At 41.6% G+C, this 24948-nt stretch overlaps 1 protein-coding gene across 1 annotated transcript; it reads left to right on the forward strand.

Annotated features, from left to right (window-relative positions):
* The first annotated feature begins 1498 nt into the window (after positions 1–1498).
* TMEM167A (transmembrane protein 167A) lies at positions 1499–22419 on the forward strand. The gene is made up of 4 exons (XM_054003181.1): positions 1499–1559; positions 11940–12049; positions 16808–16842; positions 20026–22419. The coding sequence occupies exons 1-4, from the start codon at positions 1557–1559 to the stop codon at positions 20094–20096; spliced, it is 219 nt and encodes a 72-aa protein (XP_053859156.1). The 5' UTR covers positions 1499–1556; the 3' UTR covers positions 20097–22419.
* Positions 22420–24948: the final 2529 nt, after the last annotated feature.

Raw genomic sequence — 24948 nt, forward strand, 5'->3', positions numbered from 1 at the left:
TGGAAATTCTTGGGCAGGTGCAGCTACAGGAAAGATGATGAAAAGCTCAAAAAGGAGAAAACGTAGCACAGGAGCCAAAATACAACAGACCAGTCCGGGTCTCACTATACAGAAGCAGAACTAACAGTAAGAGGACCCTAATTAAGAAACAGCCTCATTAAGGCGCTCTTTATGTTATTACGGCCTCAGTAGCCAGTGGCTCACGCCCTCGGGCGAGGCAACACCCGCTGGAAGCCGAGGAACAACGAACAACCTAAAAAAACAACAACAACAACAACAAAAAAAAAAAAAAAAAAAAAAAAAAAAAAAGCACCAGAAGAACCAGTTGTCGCGGGGGTTTTTTTGTACGTTTTTGCTTGTTTGTGGGGTTTTTTTTTGGTTTTAGTTTTTTTTTGGTGTTGTTTTTGGTGGTTTTTTTTTTTTTTGTTGTTGTTGTTGTTTTGATTTGGTTTTGCTTTTTTGGTTCTGTTTAGTTTTTTTGTTGTTATTTTTTGTTTTTTTCTTCTTTTTCCTGCGTCTCACTAAAAACGCGTGGCCCCTACGGCTCGGTGCGGTGTCAGTGCAGGGCTGACCCCGGCTATCCCGGGGATCCCGGCTGATCCCACGCCGGGACACGGTCGGGGGCTTTCCCCGGTCCGCTCAGTGCCAGCGCGGGGTCAGTGCAGGGCTGATCCCGGCTATCCCGGGGATTTCGGCTGTCCCTATACCGGGACACGGCCTCTGCCCCGCTCCCCTCAGTGCCAGTGCGGGGTCAGTAAAGGACTGATCCCGGCTATCCCGGCGATCACGGCTGTCCCCACACCGGGACACAGTCGAGGTCCCCCCCGCTCACCTCAGTGCCTGTGAGGGGCCAATGCAGGGCTAACCCCGGTTATCCCGGCTGTCCCCACACCGGGACACGGGCCCTGCCCCGCTCCCCTCAGTGCGGTGAGGGCTCAGTGCAGGGCTGATCCCGGTTATCCCGGTTGTTCCCACACCGGGACACGGGCCCTTCCCCGTTCCCCTCAGTGCGGTGAGGGCTCAGTGCAGGGCTGATCCCGGTTATCCCGGTGATCCCGACTGTCCCCACACCGAGACACAGTCGAGGTTCCCCCCGCTCCCCTCAGAGCGGTGAGGGGTCAATGCAGGGCTGTTCCCGGCTGTCCCCACACCGGGACACGGGCCCTGCCCCGCTCCCCTCAGAGCGGTGAGGGATCAATGCAGGGCTGATCCCGGCTATCCCGGTGATCCCGGCTGTCCCCACACCGGGACACGTTCCCCCCCCCCCGCGCTCCCCTCAGTCCCGCCCGTGCCCGCAGGCGCGCGCGCGCGCGCGGGGCGGGCCGCCCGACCTACCTCCCGCGCCGCCACTTCCGCCTGCGCCGCGCCGGCCAATCAACGCCGCGTCCGCCCGCCCGTCCCGCCCCACCGCCGGCAGCGGCGGCCAATCGCGGCGCGCCGCGGCGCCGCCAGCCAATGGCGGAGCGCGGCCGCGGCCCGGCGCGCTGAGGGCGCGCGGTGCGCGCTTCCGCCCGCGGCGGCGGCGGCCGGAAGGTGATGTGGCGGAGCGCGGCGCGATGGTAAGCGCGGGGCCCGCGATGGTAACCGGGCCCTCGCCGCTCCCCTGCCTCTCCGCGGCCCCCAGCCCGGCCCGAGCGGCGCCCCCGGAGGTCGCTCACGCCATAAGCCGCGGCCCGCGGGAGCGGAGCCGCCTCAAGGCTTTGCTGGGAGCAGCGCGGGGCGGGTTTGCGTCAGGGGTTTGGTGACAGGAGAAAAACCCGGTTTGTGTCTGTGCGGGGCATCGGCGGCCGGTGCGAGGTCGGTCAGGTGCTGGGCGTATCTCTCGCGGGCTCCTGACGTCATTTTTTGTGGTGCGTGACGTCACGGTGGCGTTATGTGACGTCATGCTCAACGTGCCGTGCGCTGAGCGGCGTCATTGGTTGCGTTTCAGGGGTGTCATCAGAGGCCCAGGTCCACTTCCTCATGAAAATTGTGGATTATATATAAAAGTACATTTTTTCATATATATATGTGTATATATATATATATATGTATATATATATATATATATATAATTTTTATGTATGTGTATATATACACATATATATAATTCTTATAGATGTATATATATAATTTTTATGTATGTGTATATATACATATCTATAATTTTTATATAAGTATATATGTATATAAATTATATATATATGTATACATGACCTTTTATAAAAATGATTTGTTTATGGCATATGCAATTTTTAAGAGTACAGACGTACATGCAATATAACTTAACATACAAATACATATTAAATTTATTCATAGTTATGTAAGTAGCTAAGACGTGTAAATACATTAAAAAAAAACAGGTAAGTACGTCTGGAAGAGAATATCCATGCTTAGATACTAATTTTTTATGTGTGTATCAAACACATGTGGATACAAAGGTACTTGTGTATATGTTTATGGGTGTATGCAAATGTATGATTGAATATTTTAATAATTATGTATCATATGTTATACAATACATATATATAGCCATTATACCTTTTTCTGTAATCCAGCCACATAAACAGTGTGGGTTTTATATATATATATATATACGCATATATATATACATCTATATATATATATGTATATATATATATATAAAATATGTGTATAAATATATACATTCATTATGTAGAGTTGGTCTAGTGGCAATTTTTTTTTATTTTTGGTTTTTTTGTGGGTTTTTTTGGTTTTTTTTTGGTTTTTGGGGGTTTTTTTTGGTTGTTTTTGTGTTTTTGTTTTGGTTTTGGGTTTTTTTTGTGGTCTTTGGGGGGTTTTTTTGGGGTTTTTTTGGGGTTTTTGGGTTTTTTTGGGTTTTTTTTGTGGTTTTTGGGTTTTTTTTGGTTTTTTTGGGGGTTTTTTTTTGGTTTTTTTTTTTTTTTTTTGGGTTTTTTTTTATTTGTTTGTTTGTTTGCTTTGGGTTTTTTTTTTTTGTTTCCTCCCCATTTTTCCAGCCTCTCTGCAGGTAATACAAAGTAAGGGTTTGCATTTCTGCCACAGTTAAAGCTGAGCAGTGAAATACCTTTTCTTAGTCAAGGTTTGTACATTAAATGTTTATTTATCAACGACGTTTATATGAGCAGAGCAGATACACGAATTTAAAATCAAAAGGAAAACCAAAGGAATAACTGAGTCAAATTAAGTTGTTGTTTTTTTTTTTTTTTTTTTCCCTGTACTTTGTCCATAACTTCAGCACAGGTTTTGTTTTAAGATGGGAATTTTTGACATTTTTGGTTTGGGTTGACAGGGACCTTTAAAGATCACCTGGTTCCCCCCCTCCCATGAGCACTGACAGGTTATCCATCACTGCAGGGTTGCTGTGCAGTTTAAGGGAATATTGCTGTATTTCCTGTGTATTTACAGAAAAGATCAGCACCACTTGAATCAAAAAAAGGGTTCCCAGGCTCCCAGGTCTTGTCACCAGCAGGAAATTGCTGGGAGTTGCTCACCTGAGCTATTCCTTGGTGAACCTGCTCTAGTCTGGGGCTCCAAGCAGAACACAAAAGGAGTTTTTTAATGAAATTAATTTATAATTTATTTATTATATTTATATAATATTTATATAATATTTTTATATTTATTATTTATAAGAATGAAATTTTTAAAATTAATTATTTATAATTATTATTTATAATTATGAGAGGCATAAATTATCTCAGGAGATCTAAAACACGTGTGCAGAAAGCGACAGACCTCTAATCACTGCCATGGAAAGGTGAATACAGAGAATTAGAGCAGCAGCACACTCTTCTTTATTGTACTTAAAAGGGGTTTGAGGTGATAGAAAAAGGCAAGAGACCTTTGGTGTTGCTCAGTGGAATGATTAAATACAACTAGTTACTTAATATTATATTATTATGTCATCTATATTTTATATATTTTCTTAGTGATACGTAAGAAATATATAACAGTAACTCAAAAACAAAGGTAATAATGTTTAAGAAGATTATGGCGAGTGTGTGAGATTCTGTTAGGATTATCTTCTCCACTTGTCCCTGTTCCTTGCTGGAGGTTGCTCTGTGTGCTCCAAGGACCCTGAAGCAAGAAACTCTTGTAAGGATGGTTTGCTTATGATTTAATGGTGAAAATGAGTTTCTTCAGCATTATTGTGATGTTTGAATTTCTTCAAGACAGCAGCAGCCCTCCAGGGTTTTTGTGTTGTCCATGATGCCACCTCCGGTGTCAAGGCATTTCAGGGGAAAACAAGGATAATTTTTGACCTCACATTGGACTGTGAGAGAGGAAGCAGCTGCTGTCTGTGTGTCATGAAATGGAAGAGATCAGAGCTACATCTCCAATTTATTCTCCTTGTCCAGAGAGTAAGAGCTGCAGTTCTGGCGAGCTAGCAGCACTCTGAATATTCTGTATACTGTAATATTCTGAAGCATGATTTCCAAAGGACTTTATGCCTTGGAAACTTTTCATTCCATTGCTTTCCAAGCTTCCTTACCACGTCCTTCCTTGCTAAGCAGATGAGAACTTGAGCTGGGTGAAGGGCCAGCTGCTGCCAAACAGAAAAATATATATATATATATATATGTGTAAGCTGACTTTTACCTGTCTTTTCTTATATGAAAGCAGAAATTGTGGGATTTTTTTTTTTCCTCTTCACTGCCAGTGGATAGGGAAAAAACTCACCATTTTGACTTAAAGCAAAACCCTTGCTATTTTAACTTAAAGCAGCTATGGAAGCCAGTAGAAGCTTCTCAGTGAATTCCAAACTTGCTGGAAATGGAAGGGATGCACCAGGGATGCAGAGCTCCCTCATTTATTTAGGAGCAGAACCTGTATTGTTTGCTGACTTCCACAAATCAGTTTGCCCTGCCAGCTTTCAGGGTTTTACACCTGAAAGCTCGACGGAAGTTTTCCTGGTGGGCTTGAAACGTTTGCCATGTGAGTGTATGGAAAAAGGGAAGACGCCAAAGGTAACATTAAAGTTAATGAGGAGCTTCTCACCTCCTGAAGGGTGGTCTTCACTTTACTTCACAGCAGAAATGTGAAGTTGCACTCAGACAGGATTTGGTGATGGAGAAAATTCAAAAGAAGTACAGAAAACTTGACAAAAACGTCTTCTTCTCTGTCACCCTCTGGCTGGGGCTGATCCTGGCCCCACATTACTACCCAAAAATTGATTTGGGAGCTTTCCAAATTCTGGTCACAGTCTTTGTTGCTCTCTTAGTGTGGTGTTTATGGAAGGAAGGGGAGTTGCTCATAGAGCCAATTGTAAAAACATTCATTAGTAAATATTATTTCAAACCAAGCTGTCGGATATAAACATACCAGAACCCAAGACACTGCTCTGAAAAAGGAGCTTTCAGGAGTCTTCAAGTACAAAGTTTTGTTTGTCTTATTCAGAATTACAAGAGTGAATCCATCCTCATTCAGATTTGCTAGCAGCTTTGGTTTTTATCATGACCTAAAGGTGCGTAGGTTTAAAAACGTCTTCTAGGTCATGTTACAATCTTAAAGTGTCTTTGAATTGTGAATTTATTTCACCTGAAGTGTTCCGTGTAGATACTTCTGTCACCTTAGAGGACGATGTGAAAGTACATTGTCAGTGTTTTATTTTTGTGATTATTGAACTGAGGAAATTATTCTGTCACGGTAAGATGGTCTCTTCTTGGAAGAGTAGGATGCAGTGAGTCTGCTTTAACAGATTTACCCAGAATGACACTGGTTGTGAGAAACCATTTCTTTGCTGAGTGCCATAAAAAAAGTGAATGTCACAATTTAATTTTTTTGGTTGCTTGCGGCGTTGGACACCACACACATTCATTGTAAGAGTTTCAGCACTGAATGTGTTTTTCTGCTAATGCACAGAGCCAGGCGTTCAGACTCAACAAAAGTTTTTGATTTTCAACCTGATGACTGTGGAAACAAGGTGGGAACAGCTGTGAAAAATATTACCTGTCTTCCAGATGCTAAATATTCAAACCATGCATGTGAACATCTGCCAAACAAGAGACTTGCAGAGGTGCTGTGGACCTGCCCACGGCCAAGGGACGTGACAGACTTAGCAGAACTTGTCATTGTTTCTTAACTAAGTATATTTTTTCCCTGGTGTTTTTTCTTCATGTTTGAAAGAGATGGTTTCACTATGAATGAGCAAAAAAAAAAAAAAAATTTTGGTAAATAGTATACATAAAATATTTATAGTTCTGTTCTGTAGTTTTTAGGTAAATTAGAATATATCTTCTTTTTTGACAAGTTAGACTTTTTCCCATGGTCATGTTCACATTCCTGTAGCACCTTCTGTTGCAAACTCTTGATTTTTGCATGCTGCTTTTATTATAGGAAGGATATCACCTGATTCCAAGAGTGCTTTAGTATGACTCTTACCTCTTCCATTCACACACAGAGGCTTTACTGGTTTTTTCAGTTTCAGTACTAAATTGTTGGTGAACTAAACAGTGTGGTGTGCAATTTCAGACAGGAGAGTTGCTTAAAAAAAAAAAAAAGGCGTTATTTAAAATACTGCTTTCCTCTAATGGGGGAAGACAGCAGAGGAAAAATATCTCTGTAAAATTTAAAACTGCATAATCTACAGAGAAGACCTGAGGGAAAAGGTATTGTAAGATTTTACTGACATATCTGCCATAATTCTTTGTTTAGTAAATATGTGGACATACACACCTTTGTGGTTACAGTGACCCCAGGAAAAGACTTTAATAGTCACTTTGTTTTTCAAAGTGAGATATTTTGGTGAAATGCTGCATCTGCTAGCTGCTTGCAGCCAAAGTTCAGTTTTCAAGCTAGATATTGGGGCAAGGAGGGAGGAATTCAAACAAGTGTGAAATTTCAGCATCATCGCCCGGAGGTGTCTTTTCACTGCTGGTCCGTGGATTTGAATTACAGTAAAAATCCTAAATGTGCTAAAGTCAAATGAGCTTTTTATAGGGGAGGGCAACTGTGTCCATATGTTTAATTAAGTGTTTAATTGTTCGAGGAGATTGGTTATGTTTTTAAATAGATGTATTAGTCTTCAGCTGGCTGGAAAGCATACTTGTTAGTTGCACTTGCCATTTAAACTTGACAATGTGCTTCTCCAGGAAACAACTGGGAAAAAAAATTCCCTATTTCCCTAATCAAGCCTTAGCTTACATTCTGTGAGTGCAAAAATACATCTTTCAGACAGAAATCTGAATGAACATTAAATATAGTACTTAAATTCTTTGGAAACAAAATACTGAGGAGAACATGCTGTAAATCCAAAGTAAAAAGCCTTATTTACGCTGGAACAACTGCATCTGACTGGTATTTGGATACTTACTAACGCCCTTTGCTTACTTTTGTTTTGTACTTTAGCCAATAATTGCTTCAAACTTCACTAATTTGCACTTTTTATAATTTTTTTATGATGCTAATTAGCATGCCTCTTTTACAAATGCTTGTTTTCCATTTGTTTTTATCAGATTGCATTTGGCAGCAGTGGGAAAAATAATTACTTTTTAATAGATTGGAAAATAATACAATTAGATGCATGTTTTAATTAGTTTTTAGCAATTGCTTTGACTTTCAGGTTGGGAGTAGTACTACGTGATTTATATCCTATTATTTTTCTCAATATTCCAAAAAATTTGATTTTACTGATGAAATAAGAGTTGCAGGGCCTAATGGAAACCCTAGATAATAAGCATTTTCTCTTTCAGCTTTGTAAGGACCTCTTAGTTAAAATTTCATAGCTTGATTTAACTTTTCTGTGATGAAATTTTTATCAGCTCATGCTTAACTAAAGTTTAACTGCAGTATGCATGCTCTTGCTCATATTCCAGTATGAAAAGGGCAGCTGAATGATTGGGTTTCAATATTTGGCTCCAGAAAACAATCATTCCTCAATTTTATTATACTGGGGAGGAAAAAAATAAAACCGTTCCAGAAAGACTGAATATTCTGCAGCATATTGCACAAAGTAATACTTTCTTAAAAATGTTCCAATTATTTATCTGTGTTTGCCCATATAAATTGGTTGTTACAATAGTAACCACAGGGCAAAGTTTTGCAACTTGCTGGCACTTCGATGGCCTCTGCTTTTATAGCACAGATGGATGAAATCATCATGGTCACGCTGCAATCAGAGATAAAGTAATCATTTTGTAGATACTTTAAGTCTAGGGAAGGTTAAGCTTTGGTTTCAGTGCTAAGTCTGCAGAGATAAACTCAGAGAGCTTTTGTGTTAGGCTTCCTACCAACCCAAAAGGACAGCAGCATGGGGTTTACGTTCTCCTCCTGCACGTTTCATTTCCCCTGGAACCACGATACCGGGTGGTTTATTTTAAACAAAAGTTTGTGAGGCAAGGGGAAAATCAGCAGGTCCTTTGCGACACAGACAGTTGCACCAAAACCTAGGGTGTGATTTATTACTGTGCTGCCCAGGGGTTGCATCAGTGGGTGGTTTGTGAGTGTGGTGCTGTCTGCAAGGACAGGGAACAACGTGTCTGAAGCAGAGAATATTGGGGTAATGGAGTGAGTGAAAACTGCAGAGCTGGATAAATTACAGTGTCTTGTCTGTGGGTGTTGTCAGAGCAGGGAAGTGCTTAGAATTAGAGCATCCAATACAGCTATTTCTGCATATTGAATTAAATACTCCTGTGAAGTGCAGGACCTGTTGGTAATAAATTTAATGCTGAGGGACAGCATTGTTTGTGATGAGGTTTACAGGAGCTGTGCAGTTGTTGTCATGATTCCCTGTCATGACCACATAGGTAACTTTTAATTTTCAATCAACACTTAAGTGCATTAAACTTCAGTTTATAGTCAGATTCAGAGTATATTCAGACATCCCTAGCTGTACCACTTGATTTCCAACTAGATTCCCATGAGTATGTATTGTAATACAAGACACTGCTGTTAATCCCAACACAATAAAACTTCCAGGAGTATTAATTCTTTATGGTTTATTATATGGAGTTTTGACTGAGATACATTATGATCAGGAAATAATATTGAGGCTTTTTTTAAAGGCCTGGTTTTGGGAAGGATTTAAAACAGCCTTTGGGCATGTAGCTCTCAAAGCTGAAGTCTGTAACCTTAAATTTCCAAAGACATTGGAAAAAACTTGTCTCACACGAGTTCAGGTGAATACAAAACCTCGTTAGTGTTGCAGGTGATGTGGTGGTGCTCGACACAGGAGGGGGCACGGGGGAATGAGACAGAATGGAGCAGCTGAGGTGTTCTCACTGTGTCAGAAATGCACCAAATGCAGGTGTAGAAAATTTCAGCCCGTGGAATTAAAGCTTCCTCTGTCTGAAAGCAGAATAAAATGCCAGTGCTGGTTCTTTCTGGCTTTGCAGCACGAGTCTTAGGAAGTTGATTGTCATTTCACCCTCATGAGGACACAGTCTAAGAGACAGCACCAGTTTCTCCATGTGCTCAGATCTCTTTGTAGTGGGAATGAGGCTCACAGGACCTACCATAAGCCAGTCAATACTAGTCAAAAATTGAAATTAATACATTTTCATCAGAGCAGCCCAGTCTAAACAAATGAACAGCAGCACATCTACGTTGTCCAAGTAGCTTGGTATGTGAATGCAGTGTTTTTTAAAAGGTTTCTGAGCAATGTATAACTCTTGCAGCAGCTTCTAATTACATCAGTTGGAGCAGCCAGATGTAGGTTGCTGCTCTCTGTGAATTCAGCTGGGCCACGAGAATTACTTCAGATGTGAAGAGTGAAGCCGTCTAATTTAGGAATAAAATCTCATTTCCAGGAATCATAAGCAAATTTTGGAGCGCTCACATCTGCCCTTTCAAAGAGGCTGTGCAGATAAACGTGTCATTCAGGGCACGTTTCAGTGGAAGGGCAGATGTGATTACAGCCACGCATATCTGGGGAAACACGTGAAGACCCCAACAAAGAACAATTACATACGATTATATACTGCCCCAGTTGATTGACTGGTAGCACATTTCATGAGTATACACTTACAGCCCCTGCTTAAGAGGAAGCAAGCGTGCCCTTGTGCCATTTTGCAGTGCCGGAGTGCCCGGTGCCGCCTCGGGAAGCAGCTGCAGGAATTCATGGGAACGCAGGGCTGTGAGCTGTCAGAGCAGCTGTCTGTCTGTCCCGCAGGACTGATCGAGTTAATCAGTTGATAGGCAGTATCTGGCTGTGCTGAGAGCAGCCGCTCCTGGATCCGGCCCCGCCGCGTTCCTAGACCCGCAGGAGCCAGGGGGAATTGAGACTTCCCTGGTTTCTGGAGCTGGCAGAAACTTCTGCTGAGCACAAAGGCTCCAGAGGCTGGGGATGGCAGCGTGTTGTCCTTTCTGGAGAGTCTGTCCATTTGTTTATGACATGATGGGGCAGAAGGAGGGGCTAGTTGTGCTAAAATGCCTAATTAAACATGATTTTTCAAAGGCTGGGGCACAGGAGTAAACCAAGCAGCCTCATGGTTGGGACAGGAGGGCTGGCTTTGGATGTGGGATCACTGCTCCCTCATCACAAAAAGGGTGGGTTTCAGGGCTGCTGAAATCTCTCCTATACAGGGTGCAGTGTCAGAGCATCTCTGATGCTGCTTCTTAACAGAGTGGCCTGTTGGACCCCATTAGGTTAAATACTGAAACTGCTTTAGATTGCTAACCCTGCCTAAAGCATGTATTCAGACTGGCGGCTCTGTGCATGTTCTCATATGATTCATGGAGACTTCTAAATAAGATAAAATGTTTTGTTTTGCTGTTGATTTTGGTGGGTTTTGGTCACCAGGATTTTTTATCTCAGTACTGGAACACTTGTGTGTGTTCCAACAGCTTTCCTTCTAGTAGAACTTCTCGTTTTTCTCTTCTAATTTCCTGCTAGTGCCATACTGAACTGGAATATTGTGGGTTTCTTTTATAATTCTCGTTAGCTAGGTAGATTTGATCATCAGAGATTGAAAACATTATAATTTTGTGACAGAGGAAGAAAGCATGTGCACATCAGCAGAGATGTGCCTCAGGCTGCCTGGAAATGAAGGCTCTGATGTGCCCTAAAATATGCTTGGAGAAGGAAATGCCAATGTATTATCCCTTCCTAAGTGCTAAATATTTACCTTTAATTAAATACCACTACTCAGCCAGCTGGGTTGAGCAGTATGAACACAGGAGATAGAAGTTCCTCAGAATTCCAGAACAAAGAGTGAATTTATTGCATTTGCTTTGACTTTTTTTTTTTTGAGCTCACACTAAATCAGATTTGCAAATGAGCATAGCAGAGCAAGGGTAAAATAAAGCTTTTTGAAATAAACAATTGCCTCTTACACCACCTGGTGCTGTTACACTGACCGGAATGTCAGCTGAGACACTTAAGAGAAACCCCAAAACCATAAAAAAAAGGTTTATGGGATGCACTTTCTGCCTATTACTGATACTTCACGCTGTAGTAAATTGCCAAATATTGCAGCAGTTTCTCGAGAATTGTCTCTTCTTACTGCCACTAGGCTGATCAGTGTTTGCTGTCAACAATAGAACAGCACAGTCCTAAGGCAATTTCATCCATTTCTTCAGGATTTACCGTAGAACTAGAACTTCTGAAAGTGTATTTACAATAAAGATGTTTTCAGTTTACAATCAGAACGTTATTTGAAAATAAAAGTAATCAGTTATCATAGTGCAGGTGGGCTTAACGCTGTATATTTCTACAAATCTGTTAAATTTGGCCTGTAGCCTTTAAAAAGTGGTATATTAACAAACCTACTGCACATTTTGTGTTACTTTTTGTCTTGGCTACTACTGGTTTCCTTGCCAGTCAGTCCTCACCTCTACTTTCACTACCACCACAGTGTTCCGTTGATGCAAAGGTTTTCTGGCTCGTTGTAGGTTTCATTTTGTTGAAATGTGTTGTCTAAGGGGTCACCCATTTTTTCCAGGACTTCCACTTCGAGAGGAAGTGGATTCCAGTGCATTGCAGAGGTGTAATTCTTTGTTTTCCTGATTCTCTTCCGTAGTCTGCCATCTTCAACTTCCAGAGTCTGCTGACTGTGATCCTGCTGCTCATATGTACCTGTGCCTACATCAGATCCTTGGCTCCCAGCTTACTGGACAAAAATAAATCCGGGTATGTGGCCTGATCCTTTCAAACATCCACAAGCTGTGTGGGTTCTACTGCAGCCTTTCAGCATCTCCTGATGAAGTCTGTGATAATGCAGATCCTGCTTTGAAAATTTTCTTTCTTTGAAGATAAAAATCTTAATTTTGTACCTCACAATAGAGTGCAATATGGTATTGGCAAGCACCTAGTTGCAGTTTTATTGAAAGAATTTATTAGCTGGCTAACCTTGCTAATACTGCGTTATTAATCTTCTAGATTTGTAGCTTCATTGGTAGATGCTTATTAGAGATACAGAAATGAGACACAGAAATAAAACATTCTCCTACACGTGGCTATTGTTGCAATGATTTATTTTTGATTCCTAGGGTGGGTAAGAAACCAGCAGAAACTGGCTTTTTCCTTGTTTTCAAGATAGGTGTTTTGCAGATAGACGTTTGAAACACAGCTTTAGCAACAATCTGTAACTAAAAGAAAACTAAAAATATTTCTTAAAATAAGCAACGTGGTCCCCTTGTGTGGTCTGTTCAAATCACAGTGTTGTATTCTCTAAGATGAGGGAACTTCTAGAAGAGTTTTTGAAAACTTCTGCAAACCTAACTTTATTTTTTAATCACATGGATGCTAGCTGTGATCAGAACTATGATTTAAGTGTGGGTTTCTAGTAACCATTGGGCAGTTGTGACACAGAAATCTCTGGGGCTGTCCACAGAACTTCAGTTAATGCTGTCACCTCAGGTTAGTGCAAAGGAGATGATATTTGTAGAAGCAGGAGGTAATTCTAGGTGGAAAAACAGACAGGCTTTTGGATTCTGAGTGTTTGACTTCTCCACTTTTGCCATTAGGTCATTTCCTGTTAAATAAAATTTTCTTCTTCCCTAAGTGTCTTCCATCACTTTGGCATTTAAATTCAGAAGTGTCCAGTTTTTAATAGTGTTGTGGCCAAGAACCCCAAGTGTTTGTTTTCTGAAAACCTTCTCTGTAATTAACCTCTGGTGTTGCTGTTTTATTATCCATGTTTTTTTTTTTTTTTTAATTTAGCAGTGTAAGATACCCAAATTACACCAGCTTTTTTTTTTCTTAATTTGGAGTTCTAACATGAAAACACTTGTGTCCTTTTATATGAGGCCATGAAATTGTCATTGACATGAGAGGTTTCTTTGGATGGAAGTAAAGATGGAAGAAAGGATGACTTCATGAAGGACAGGGAGTGGGGGGATGAGGGGAGTTTGGGTGTCTGCTGGTGGAAGATAACACAATAGTCAATGAGGTATACACAGTAAGAAGTAAGAATGTTTATTTTACTGATTAAAATTTTAGTGCTGTTCTTGGCAAGGAGTATTTCCTTTAATCTGGAGCTACTCTGTTTATTCTTGAGGCAAATCTGTCTGGAGTACAATAGAACTCTCTTCATAAAACGTTTCCAAGGGGTGCTGACACTGTGGAGGAGTTGGGCGTTTGATGTGTAGGCTTGTATTTATGTAGGTGTAGGTCATACCATTTTGTTTTATATATATATATATATATATGTTTGTAGACTACTTTGTACTGGAGAATAAAACCTTGGCCTGGAAGCAATGAAAGTTGTTTCCTGTATGGTAGATGTTTACATGGAGCTCATATGGAGCCCTCTCTTCCAACGTGCTCCAGGCTCCAATGGAAACGTCTGGACATGTGGGATGAAAAAATTAAAATTACAAACAAAATAAAGCAAATTCTAGTGATACTTCAGTATACCACAGAGATGTTCTTACCTCATCATTCCTGGTCCAAATTAAAGGCATAAAAAAGTAGCAATAAAATACTCAAGTGATGGAGAGGGGGAAAGTTGGTAGTTACTCACTGTATTTCTAAGTCAGTGGTGATTTTGCTGAGGATTTAGGTCTGTGGATAATAAGTGAAGAAACATATTTCTGTTGGTTGAGAGACGCTGTTGCACAGTGATGTCACCCATCCTCATAACCCTCTATTTCCTCCCCCTCATTTCTACCAAAGTGTGTCTACCAAGCCAAACAGAACCTTAAACCTTCATTTTCCCTGAATGTTTCCATGTGCTCACTCCCGAGCAGCAGTGTTAAAGGCTGGGAAAGCAAGTGGAGATTTACTGTTTCATGCTAACTAGAGGAGAATGTGCACCACAACATAATTCTCTCCTCCCTGCTAACCAGAAAGATGTGTCAGCTCATGTGCAGCAGAGATCCCCCTTTGATTTTCCATCAGCATTGCAGTGGGGATGTCTCACACTCCCTCCTGCAGTGGCACTGGGCTTCTCCTGGTGAACACATGGCTTTTTTTGCAGCACACCCAGCCTTACCATTTTAAGGCTTCATGAACTCCTCCTCAGCTTAAAGAGATTCCATTTATTTGGGGTTTTTGTCTTCCAGGTAACCACCACCACCACTTTTCACAAGGAGTGCTTTTAGCATTTAGCACTTGAGAGCCAGGAATCTGCAGCAATTTGTGCACTTTTGGGCTGTGGCTGCCAGAAAGAGCAGGGATCCCAGCCAGACCCACACCTTCACCTGCATCCAAACAAGGATGGAGCAGAACACCAAGGGTGGAGAAGGAATAGTGCAGTCACACCAAGGAATAATTGTTTTGGAGCAGAGTTATTCAGGGCCGCATCACTTCTGTAGTAACCAAGCAGGTTTTGACTTGAAGAGGTTCTTCTTATGGACATGGGATGAGCACTAGTGGAAAAACCAGGGGAGGAGGAGGTCTGCACAGGCTTTTCCTGCAGTGGGAGCTCCCCAGTTCTTCCAGAGGGTATATCATTAGAAGGCCCAGAATTAAGTCTGCTTCCGCTCAGCAGCAGGTTGTGTGGACCAACAGAGGTAATGAGCTGTTCCAGTAGCACAAAAGCCTCTTAAAATGTTCTGGTGTCATCATGGGAAGGCTGGTCAGTCCTCATGTCAGTGGCTTCAGGTTCATAAATTGTTAATTGCAGTTGTTGAGGGCAGCTGGTGAAACCCCATCCTCTGTTTTGTACCTGGCACATCAGGTAGGAAAATTCCTGCTCTCACCAAGGGGGCTTTGTAGGGCAATGTGCAGTAGTGGCTTCAGATTAGTCAAGAAATCCCTTAGAAGATGGAAAAATACCCTTGCTGGTATTTTTGAGATGGTGAGGCAAACTCAACACACTTCTATGCTGCCTCAAAGGTTTAATACTCTTTTTTTCCCATGCAAGATTCTTCAAAAGTATATGAACAGAATGGTAGTGTTTCATTTCTTTGAGCTCCTGGGCAAGCTTTTGAGAGATGGCAATATGAGAAGCGGGGCTGTGGAAGCTGTCCTGTTGGTTTTGCAGCATGCAATCTGTAAATTGTAATTTTACAGAGAGTGAACAACAGTTTTGAGAACCTGAGGTGCTATCAACAGAGCACTTCAGGGCTGTGCATTTTGTTCTGTAAGATTTCCACATGAATGCCTTTGTACCTGCACACATCTTCAAAAAGTGCATAGATGTCTTCAGGTTACTTTAATGTATGACCTCTTAGCCCTCAAAAGTGTGGTGGTCTGTATGCAGGGATCATTACTTCTGCTTGTGGAGCTACATAAAAGCAGGAAAAAAAAGAGCTTTGGCTGTACAGAAATATCGTCAAACCCAAATACGTATATGTGCATGTATATATATTTTGCTTGAGGTAAAACTAAATCTAAAGCACCGATGAAAATGCCTGTTTTCTAAAAATGGAATTGGAATGCTGTTCATGATGAATTTGTCAGTAAGGGCAGTCAAAAAGCATTTCACTTTGAGTTTGAGCACCTCAGTCACTTGCTGCCACCCTTGGTCTTCACCTGCCCAACACTGAATCTTTGTCTCAGAAACAGAGGAGGCTGCTGAATGGACAGAGAGATGCTGAAGTAAACCAAGACCATAAAAGAGGACATAAAATGGAAATAGCAGAGAAATAATAGATATGTTGACTGCTCAAGCATGCAGGAGCAAGTGGCCCAAGCTTACCTGTCTGCATTTAAATGTGTTAAAGTAAGCAACTCTCAGAGCCCAAAGAAGGGTAAAGACAATCAAACCTTTGTGGGTATGAGTTCAGAACGTTATTTGTGGGGCTGTATCTGCTACCTGCTTGATGGCATTTCTCCAAGTGCTTCCCCACAGTGTCCTGTGCCATGCTATGAAGGAAACCTTCCTGCAGACAAGCTTTGAAGGGCTGAGATCTATCTGCTCACACAGGACACCTCAGCATTGTTCCCCTTGTCTTCCTCAGACCCTAAAGCAGTCCCTGCTCCTCTGGAGCTGTCAGCATGAGATAATTTTAGTTACACTGAGAAGTTGTAGGTTTGTGACATCCCTTTGGGTGTTCCCGAATTCTGCTTCTTTCCATTGCTGTTTCACTTGAGAGAGGTAACATCCTGGGCAAGCAGCACAGGAGAGACATGAGCAAGGAAAACATTGGTAAAAGAATAAGAAAGAAACAGAAGAATTGGGAAGATCTTTTTCTTCATAATATTTTCTGTCTGGGGGACTTCATTGTAGATAAATATGGGGTTCTGATGAAATCTTTAGATCTGAATGAGTTCAATGCATCTTTGCATGCAAAAAAAAAAAATCCCTGCTAGACTTAGAATTTTGCCACTTCTGTAATACATGCTCTGTACTCTTATGTGCTGGTATCTGCTGTTTTCTGGTGTTCAGAAGGGAATCAAGCTGACAAATTACTGTCAATTCAGATTATTTTAACATAAAGAAAATCAGTTGACTTGGATGTATTAAACCAAGAGCCTAATGAATTTATTTTATCTTTACAGACTGTTGGGGATATTCTGGAAATGCGCCAGGATTGGTAATTATTTTTTTTTTTCCCCTTTCAAAATTCTTAGGATCAGTCCTATACCTAGCATAATTTATTAGGATAATGTTGCCATGTAGCAGTGAAAACCATACACATCCTTTGTCTTCAAAAATGCAGGTTTTAACCTCCATTAAATAAGGGGGCAGGATATTGCTTTCTTCGATTAGCATCATGGAAATCCTGTATCTTGTCATGTCAGTTCATATATCCAGTGTTATATTTTCAAAAGTCTTCTGCACTGCTTGCCACATCAAACAACCAAGGGTGTATTTCTAACATGCAAAGAAATCAATGATTTCTTAAACTGCAGTCTGTTTGTAATTGCAATGGACTGTTGAAACAACCCCAGATATTTACCTTATAGTAATAAAACAACATGGAGTTCATAATGCATTAAGGTTCTGTTTAAGCATAAATGTGGTTTTTTTTCCCTCTCCTTTCTTTGCTCAGCTTCTGTGCACTTTTGAATTACACAAAGCTGTTCGTGTCAAGTGACATCTGCACACAGGCTGATCAGCTCTATCTGATTCTTGACATTTTCCCATAACATTGGTTTTATATTTATTTTAATCCTTATCCTGAATTTATTTTGAGAAGGAAATTGGAATATGCAACAGAAGTTTAGTCTTAACATTAAGGTGTATCCACGTTTGAGAAAAAAAAAAAAACCTACTAACCCATCATCAGTGTTCAAACTGCATTGTTAATTCAGAGCAGAAACTTTGAACTTGTAATTGTAGATCTTCCTACTTGTCATTGAACCTAAAGAAGGCCTTTATGATTCCCTTTCTGCCTTCCCAGGCAGAACATTTTACAGGATGTCAAAAAAGCATTGACACAAAAATAGGGTTTTGGTGAAGACCGGTTGTTAAAATGATTGCAGATATTGTCCTATTTAGATAATAGACATAGCAGAACCAATTTTAGTGCTGTAATTGAAAGATACTGGGAAGGTGGCAGCTGTCAGAAATTAATTTTGAGCTATACCAGTGAAAACAAATGTAAGAATTCAGCTGCATTAGGGTTTGTTCAAGTTTGAAGAGAGCGCCTCACCTTACCTTGCCATCTTCTTTGTAGTTAAAAAAGTGCAAGGATATTTTTTTCAATTAGCTATGTTTCTTCTGCAACTTGCATCTAGAGTGGACCACTTTGACTTTCTTTTAGACTGAGAAGTGGAAATGGGCTCTGGAGATTATTCCTGCCATTTATGTGTGTTAATCACAAAGGCAAGTAGAAAGTGTAGGTTTTAAAAATGAAAATGTCTACTGGCTTCCTTTACATTTCACATCCCTGGTATGTTTAAACAACCTTTTCACATGTACATAAGATCTTAATCACCGGCAAGTGGTTACATATTTACAAAGTTGTGCAAAATAATGTTTAATCCTGCCACATGGTGATTTCTCTTTTAAGAAAATTAAGAGCAGAAAAGCATAACCCATATGAAAATTGTAATACCCTGAACCGTAGGAGTTGGACTTCCTCAAAATTTATTTTAAACAGATGTGAAACTGCAGACATTAATTCGTTCAGTTATTTGAAGTTTAATTAAATATATGCCAGATCATGACAGAATCTTGTAATGTCACCGGGCAGTCAATCCTGTGTATGGGAGATGTCACTGCAAGTATTTTATTTTTCTTTTACTGTGGGAAGTTTGTTCCCTCTATGTTTAAATGTCCTGCTCGTAAAAGAAAAGACTTTTTTTTCATTAAAATTGCACCATGCTAGACATGGGAGCCTTGGTGGCTTTTTTCTTTAATGTTTCTCTGAAAACTCTGATAAGGTGGTTTGTAAAGACAAAAGACCTCACACAGCAAAGGGAAACTGAACTTTGCTTAAAGCAAACAGCCCCAGCTCTGTCTTTATACTGTTGGGTGTGTAAAAACAGGGATATTCTCACTTGAAAGACACGTTCCAGTATTAACACTCCCTGGCAGTTCTGTAGGCTGGAGGTCTCTCCAAGGAGAACTCAGAGGAACCATGAAGAATAAAGTTTAAGTGTAGAAACATCTTGCTAATTAATGGAGAAAGTGCTCATGTAAGTAGGTACCAGTGTGATTAACATTACTGATGTTCCCCTGGTTGTGCTACAGTTCCCCACCTGAGAATATTTTTTTTCTTGGTGATAAAGAGACCTCTCTAACGTTCTGTCCTGGACCAAATGGGTGGGAATAGATCTCTCACGATTGCTTTTGCTGCCAGATAAAAGTCTGTTAATGGACTAAACTTAAACTTCCTTCCACAGTTTGCCCTGGGAAACTGTGATACCAATTTGAAAGAGTCTGAAAATAGAGGTGTTCTGTGCAGCTTCTGTGATCTGCTGACCATTTTTTGGGACCAGACCCTCTCCACACGCTAGCAATCTTACGTCTTCTTAGCAAAGCAAAAAAAAGGCATCTGGCTCTGTCTGGGCAGCTGTGAGCTCACAGCTCTGGCTGCTGCGTGACACCCTGTACAGAAGATTCACACTGCAGGTGGCAGGTACCAAGACCAGACAGCACCAGCTGCACCTCAGCTGATACAGAACTGCTCCTGAGCAGCCACAGAGGGGCAGAGCAATCAGAAATGGGCTGTCCTGGGCGACTTTCCACTGCCTGCCCGCTGACTTTGGCACTAGGAGGTAGCAGCAACATAAAACTGCGCCTCAGAAAAGGTGGTTTGTAGTGAGATGGAAGCCCTTATATGGGCCCTGAATCACCCAGTGCCACCCCTGCCATGGCAGAGACACCTCCCACTGTCCCAGGCTGGTCCATGTGTCCAGCCTGGCCTTGGGCACTGCCAGGGATCCAGGGGCAGCCCCAGCTGTGCCAGGGCCTGCCCACCCTGCCAGGGAACAATTCCTGGTTGCCAGTGTCCCATCCAGCCCTGCCCTGGGGCATTCCCTCAGGTCCTGTCGCTCCATGCCGTGTTTACAAGTCCCTCTCTTAAAGCAAAGAGCCTCAGCTCTGTTTTTATGCAGCAAAGTAACCCTGTCCTACATCTGAGTTTCTCCATTCCCGTGCGTGTTCTTTGTGAATACACAGCTGTACTTCTGCGTGCCTTTCTCCAGCTAGAAACGTTGGACACCAGTTTGCACATGCTGTGGCACAATTACCCTAGACCAGGAGCAGGTGGGTCTGTTTAGCCATGCCTGAGTTTTTGTTTGTTCTGGGTTCTCTCCCCTCCTGCCAGGTGAGCGCAAGAGCCCCTACGTGGCTGTGTGCTGTGTGGTGATGGCCTTCAGCATCCTGTTCATGCAGTAGCAGCTGGAGAGTGTCCCCGAGTACCCAACAGCAGATCTTGTGTCAAGAAAGGATGGGAAGCCTCAGCAAGTCTCCTCTCACACGATGGATAACCTGTCTCCTGGTGGACACCCCTGCAGATGGACCAGCATTAGTGATCACAACCCAGATGAGATGTGCTGGTTAATGCCAGGTCAGCACTGACACTCCTGCTGTAACTCGTGGAAGGGTGTCTGGTGCGTGTCTGAGTTTCAGGGGAGCTCTTCTCTTTCTTTCTTTTTTTTTTTTTTTGGTTTTTTTTTTAACACCATGCAGTTGAAAAGGCTTGCTGTTTTTAATTCTTTAAAATTTCTTGTCCAGTAGATCTGTTGATTGAAACGTTAAAATGGGAAATCAGCCACAGCAATAAGACCACCTTTTGAAGAATAAAGAGCATTTTGGCTCTAGGGGATGTTTATCAAAGTATTTTTAGTTCTTGCTACCTAAACAATTCCTCTTGATTTGTAAGTGATGGCTCCACTCTCATCCTAAAAATACGACCTCTGACCTAAGTTACACTCAGCTATTTGTTTCTAAATGTGTAATTTCTCAAATAATCTCTCAATATTTCTGTTGTTAAGATAAGATTTGAAATAAAGGCAGGGACCATAATTGTAGTGATGTCTGATTAGCTGCTGAGAAGGCAGAGATGGGGGATCTGAGACACCTGGGTTGCTCTCTGTAAAATACCACATGTACTCATTTTTAGAGGTCCCAAAATGTTGTGAAAAGGATCCAAAAGGCTCTGCTGCTGCTGTTGCATGCATGGAAAGATTTCTGAATTAGCAGAGTGAACAGCTGCAGATAAGGAAGTTGCATGTCATAATGTAAAGGTTGAAGCAACTAAATTACGCTCACCAGTAGTAAAGATTAGATTACTTTTAATGATACCTCCCATTAGGACTTATTTCTTAATTTTGCACACTTTTAGTGATATAGTGACTTCTTCAATAATGCCTGTCACGTGTGTGTTGTATCAGACAACGGTGTGACTTCATACTGGCTGCATGTGGGAGAGTTGTCTGTTTGCAGTATTTGTTGTTCTGGAAGGGCTTCTGGTCAGAAGAAACAAAGCTAAAAAGTAAAACACACTTAAAGGTATGTTAACTGTTGTCATTCTTGTTTGAAAACATACTTTTCATCAATCCAATTTATCCTGCAACTAGGAAAAAGGTGATTTTGAGTTATGACCTTTGTGTTGTCTCACACCTACCCGCGACTCTAAATCACCATCAGAAGTAGCCATCCAAACTTTTCTATTCTGGGCTCAGGAAAAAAAGATTTCTCTAATTTGGACCAAATAAATACCCGTGGCTGTGAACCAGAGCAGTGCAGAGCTGTAGGATTGTAACCATGCTGTGCACACACAGAAGAAGACTGGGCAGGAGATGAGGAGAGTGCAAAATCTGCTCTGTAACTTTAAATCTGGATGCTGCTCCAAACAGGGCATCAAAGCAACTCCGGTTTGGATTTCAAAGGAGCTGTTCCTCAACAGGGGGAAGGGAGATTCCTAAAAAGTCTTGGGTTTTGACTGTCAGGTGTATACACGTTAAAAATATGCAGAGAATCAGCTGGTAACTTTTTATGAGCACTTATATTCTAGTTATTACTTCTGTTAATAAATAGTGGCATTTTTATGGTATTCACACATTTCCTAGTCATCCAAGATGTTCTAATTACCAGATGAATTCTTAATAAACCATGGGGTTTAGCTGCAAGTAGGAATACCAGTGAAAGAACCCAGTGAAATTTTTTGTTCTGAGTGTCTGAAATCTACTAACATGGAGGAACTGTGTTGCAAAAACCTTCTCTGTTAAGGTTTTACCATCCAAGAAGCTCAGACAAGCCTCTTCCTGTTTGTTACTTGTTGTTCAAACTTTATTTGTTATATAATGCAGGTGATGGATACTTAGTTGGGATTTTTTTTTTTTTTTTTTTTTTAATTTTCCTTCTAAATGACATATTCAGGCTGTTCATTAGGAGCTAGCTGCATGGCTGCTCAACAAAACTGTCTGGAAACAAGATCTTTAACCTGGCAAACTGCAGTTGTTCTGAAATTGCTGCTTCAGGCAGGTGTTTGCCTCAGGAGTAGGTCTTTGGTTTTCAAGTTTTTAGCTTTGAAGAGATTGATACCTCATGTCTTTTAGTAAGATATAGAGTAAATACTGGTTTCCCAGGTTAGAATCTTAAAACCATTTTGCTTTCTTGACTTCCTTTTTGTCATGCAAAAGAGTTGGCACCCACAGCAGGTCTGTACACCTTTCCCTGTGCAAAAGAACAGTGATTAAATGTGACTGAAGCTGTAGTTGTGCCTGCTACTCTGGAAAAGTATTTCCACATTGGGACTTCATCCTTTTTTCCTAAACAGCATCATGGATGTTGTTGATGCCCAAGCATCTGAAACACAACGTGTTGCTCTTGGAAGACACAGAGTATTTTATATCCTTGCATGTACTTGGTATGGATTAATGTTATATTGATTTCCATCCACATCTGCACTTATAAATGACCTCAAATTCAAAGCAGGGATTTAGGAAGGCTGAACTGAGCAGCAGCAATTGCCATGTTGGGAAATGAGTAAAGCATGAGTAAGAGATGGGATCACGGTGAAGGTCTGATGTTCTGGAGGGACTGATAAGCAGCTGGGCAGACGTGGCTGGTGGAGGAGGGAAGAAAGTGGAGTCCAAGGATGACAGGAAGATTTCCTGTTCTTGGAACAATGTCCCTGTTCTGTGAATGCTCTTTCTACCTCTGTAACCACAGCAGTGAGCAGTGGAAATACAGTGTCACCAAGAGGTGAAGCTGCACTCTGATGGAGGGAATAAATGCTCTGTTAGTGCTCTGAGGATTTTATTATTTCAGTTTGTCTCCAGTTCTGTCCCACTAGCATCTGGGGCAGAGCCCACTCTCTAATGCCTAGGAATGCTCATCATGATTGATTCCTTCCCCCCTTCTCCCTTTGATACTCATCTTCTAGAGAAAAGAAAACAAAACCAACATCTTCCTAATGATTTAAAATGCTGAACTTGGTGAAACCCACCAGAAGCCAGGAAAGTGTGATGTAAACCTGCTTTTCATACTCAGGCAGCAACTTTAAATTATCTAGTCCAAACATTCCCAGCTAAGGAAAGTTTTCCAGCCAGGTTTCTTTTCCCTCCCTTTTCTTTTGTTTCACCTAAGCATTATTACTCATTCCAGACACATTTGGGAAGTGCTCCCAGCATCCATAACAAGGCTTCACATGTATTTGATGGCACTTGGCTACCAAGAGAAGCAGTAATGCCAGGCATGGGAGATTCACACTGAAAACCTCATACTTTTGAGCATGAGGCCTGAATGTTTTACCTGGCTGTTTTATAAATAGCACCTCTTTTTTTGACACCTCTAGGCCATAAGGCAAAAGGTGTGGAGGAACAGTCATTCTGCAGGGTCTAATAGCTGGGGAAAATCCTCCGTGGGTGCAGCATGACCAGTGTCATGCAGCTAACTGTACTCAGTGTTAAATGTTTTGACTCCATTTCAAAAGGGCTCTTGTGGCCAAAGGCACACCTGTGTTTCTCAGTTGGTCAGTATCTGACAGGATATCATCCATCTCCAGAGGTTTTGCCTGAATTCCATGAGATGTTCCCTGTCTCATGTGGCACAGATTCTCCTCACGGGGTTACCCTTCCCTTTGGCTGTGTGACAGAGGGAGCCCAGACTCCTCTGATGGAACATCAGCCAAGCTCAAGCTTCAGAGACCTCAGAAATAAAATCACCTTTGGCACTGTAGCTGCCTTATCTCTTCCTGCTTCACCGGTATCTGCTGGAAGGTTGTCCAAGACTTCCTTAATCTGAATGAAAAAGATCTTGGGAAGAGTGTGTTACTAACTCGTGTAATCCCCACTGGTGTGAGAGGGAGATGCCAGCATTTCCTCAAGGACCTGGGTATAAACATTTCCAGGGAAACAACTTCTGCTGCTGGGACATCAGTAGGGGAGATAATTATTAAATTAAGGAGTGAGGAAGTTCCTTTCTGGTCTGTCACGTTCAGAACTTTCTATGAGAGCATCTCATCATCATTTATGTTGTTTGAAAGGGCTCTTTGGAGGCTGTGCCACGGGAAAAGAGGTTTTCCCTCCAGCCCAGCTCTCAGTGAGTGGGAAACAGGTAGTGCCCATCCCCAGCTGCCACAACATTCCAGTAAATGGCCATGTTTTTACAGACTGGTTCAGCTGAGGACCAACCCTCCAGTTTATGCAGGCCCAATTAACCTCTATCATCTCTTATTCAAAATATCACAAACACAAAATCTAAACACACTGCACTGGGCTCACTGATACCCTCTGCATCACCCATTTACATAGTCACAGGAGCCTATCACATCACTCACAGAGCATAGTTTTGACAATCTCAGTGGTTAAAATACTGTATTTTCCCCCAAAGGAAGACCAAGAGGTTTTTAAATGGTAAAATTATATATGGCTTCATTTATTCTGAGGGAAAAAAAAAAAACCAAAAACAAAACTTGTTTTAAAACACAAAAGGCTTGGTTTAAAGAGAAGTCAACTCAGGTCAAAATATAGAAATACCCTTGTCAATTCTAAAACCTCCACAGCTGGTCATTCCCACATGCAAAAACTTAAATAACCTTTCAGAGCTGTAGTAGGGCTAACAAAAACTCCGACCAAATGATAGATGTATTTGGACATTTGGATGTATAAATGTCACACCCAGTGGAATTAAGAGGAAATAAATAGTAACTTGACAGCATTGGCAAGCTGTGTTTTTGACTGTGTAGCACCACCAGCATATTTTACACGTGTATCACAGCCGTGAATAAGCCAGTCCAGAC

Source organism: Vidua macroura, chromosome Z (assembly GCF_024509145.1).
Source record: "Vidua macroura isolate BioBank_ID:100142 chromosome Z, ASM2450914v1, whole genome shotgun sequence".
NCBI lineage: Eukaryota > Metazoa > Chordata > Aves > Passeriformes > Viduidae > Vidua > Vidua macroura.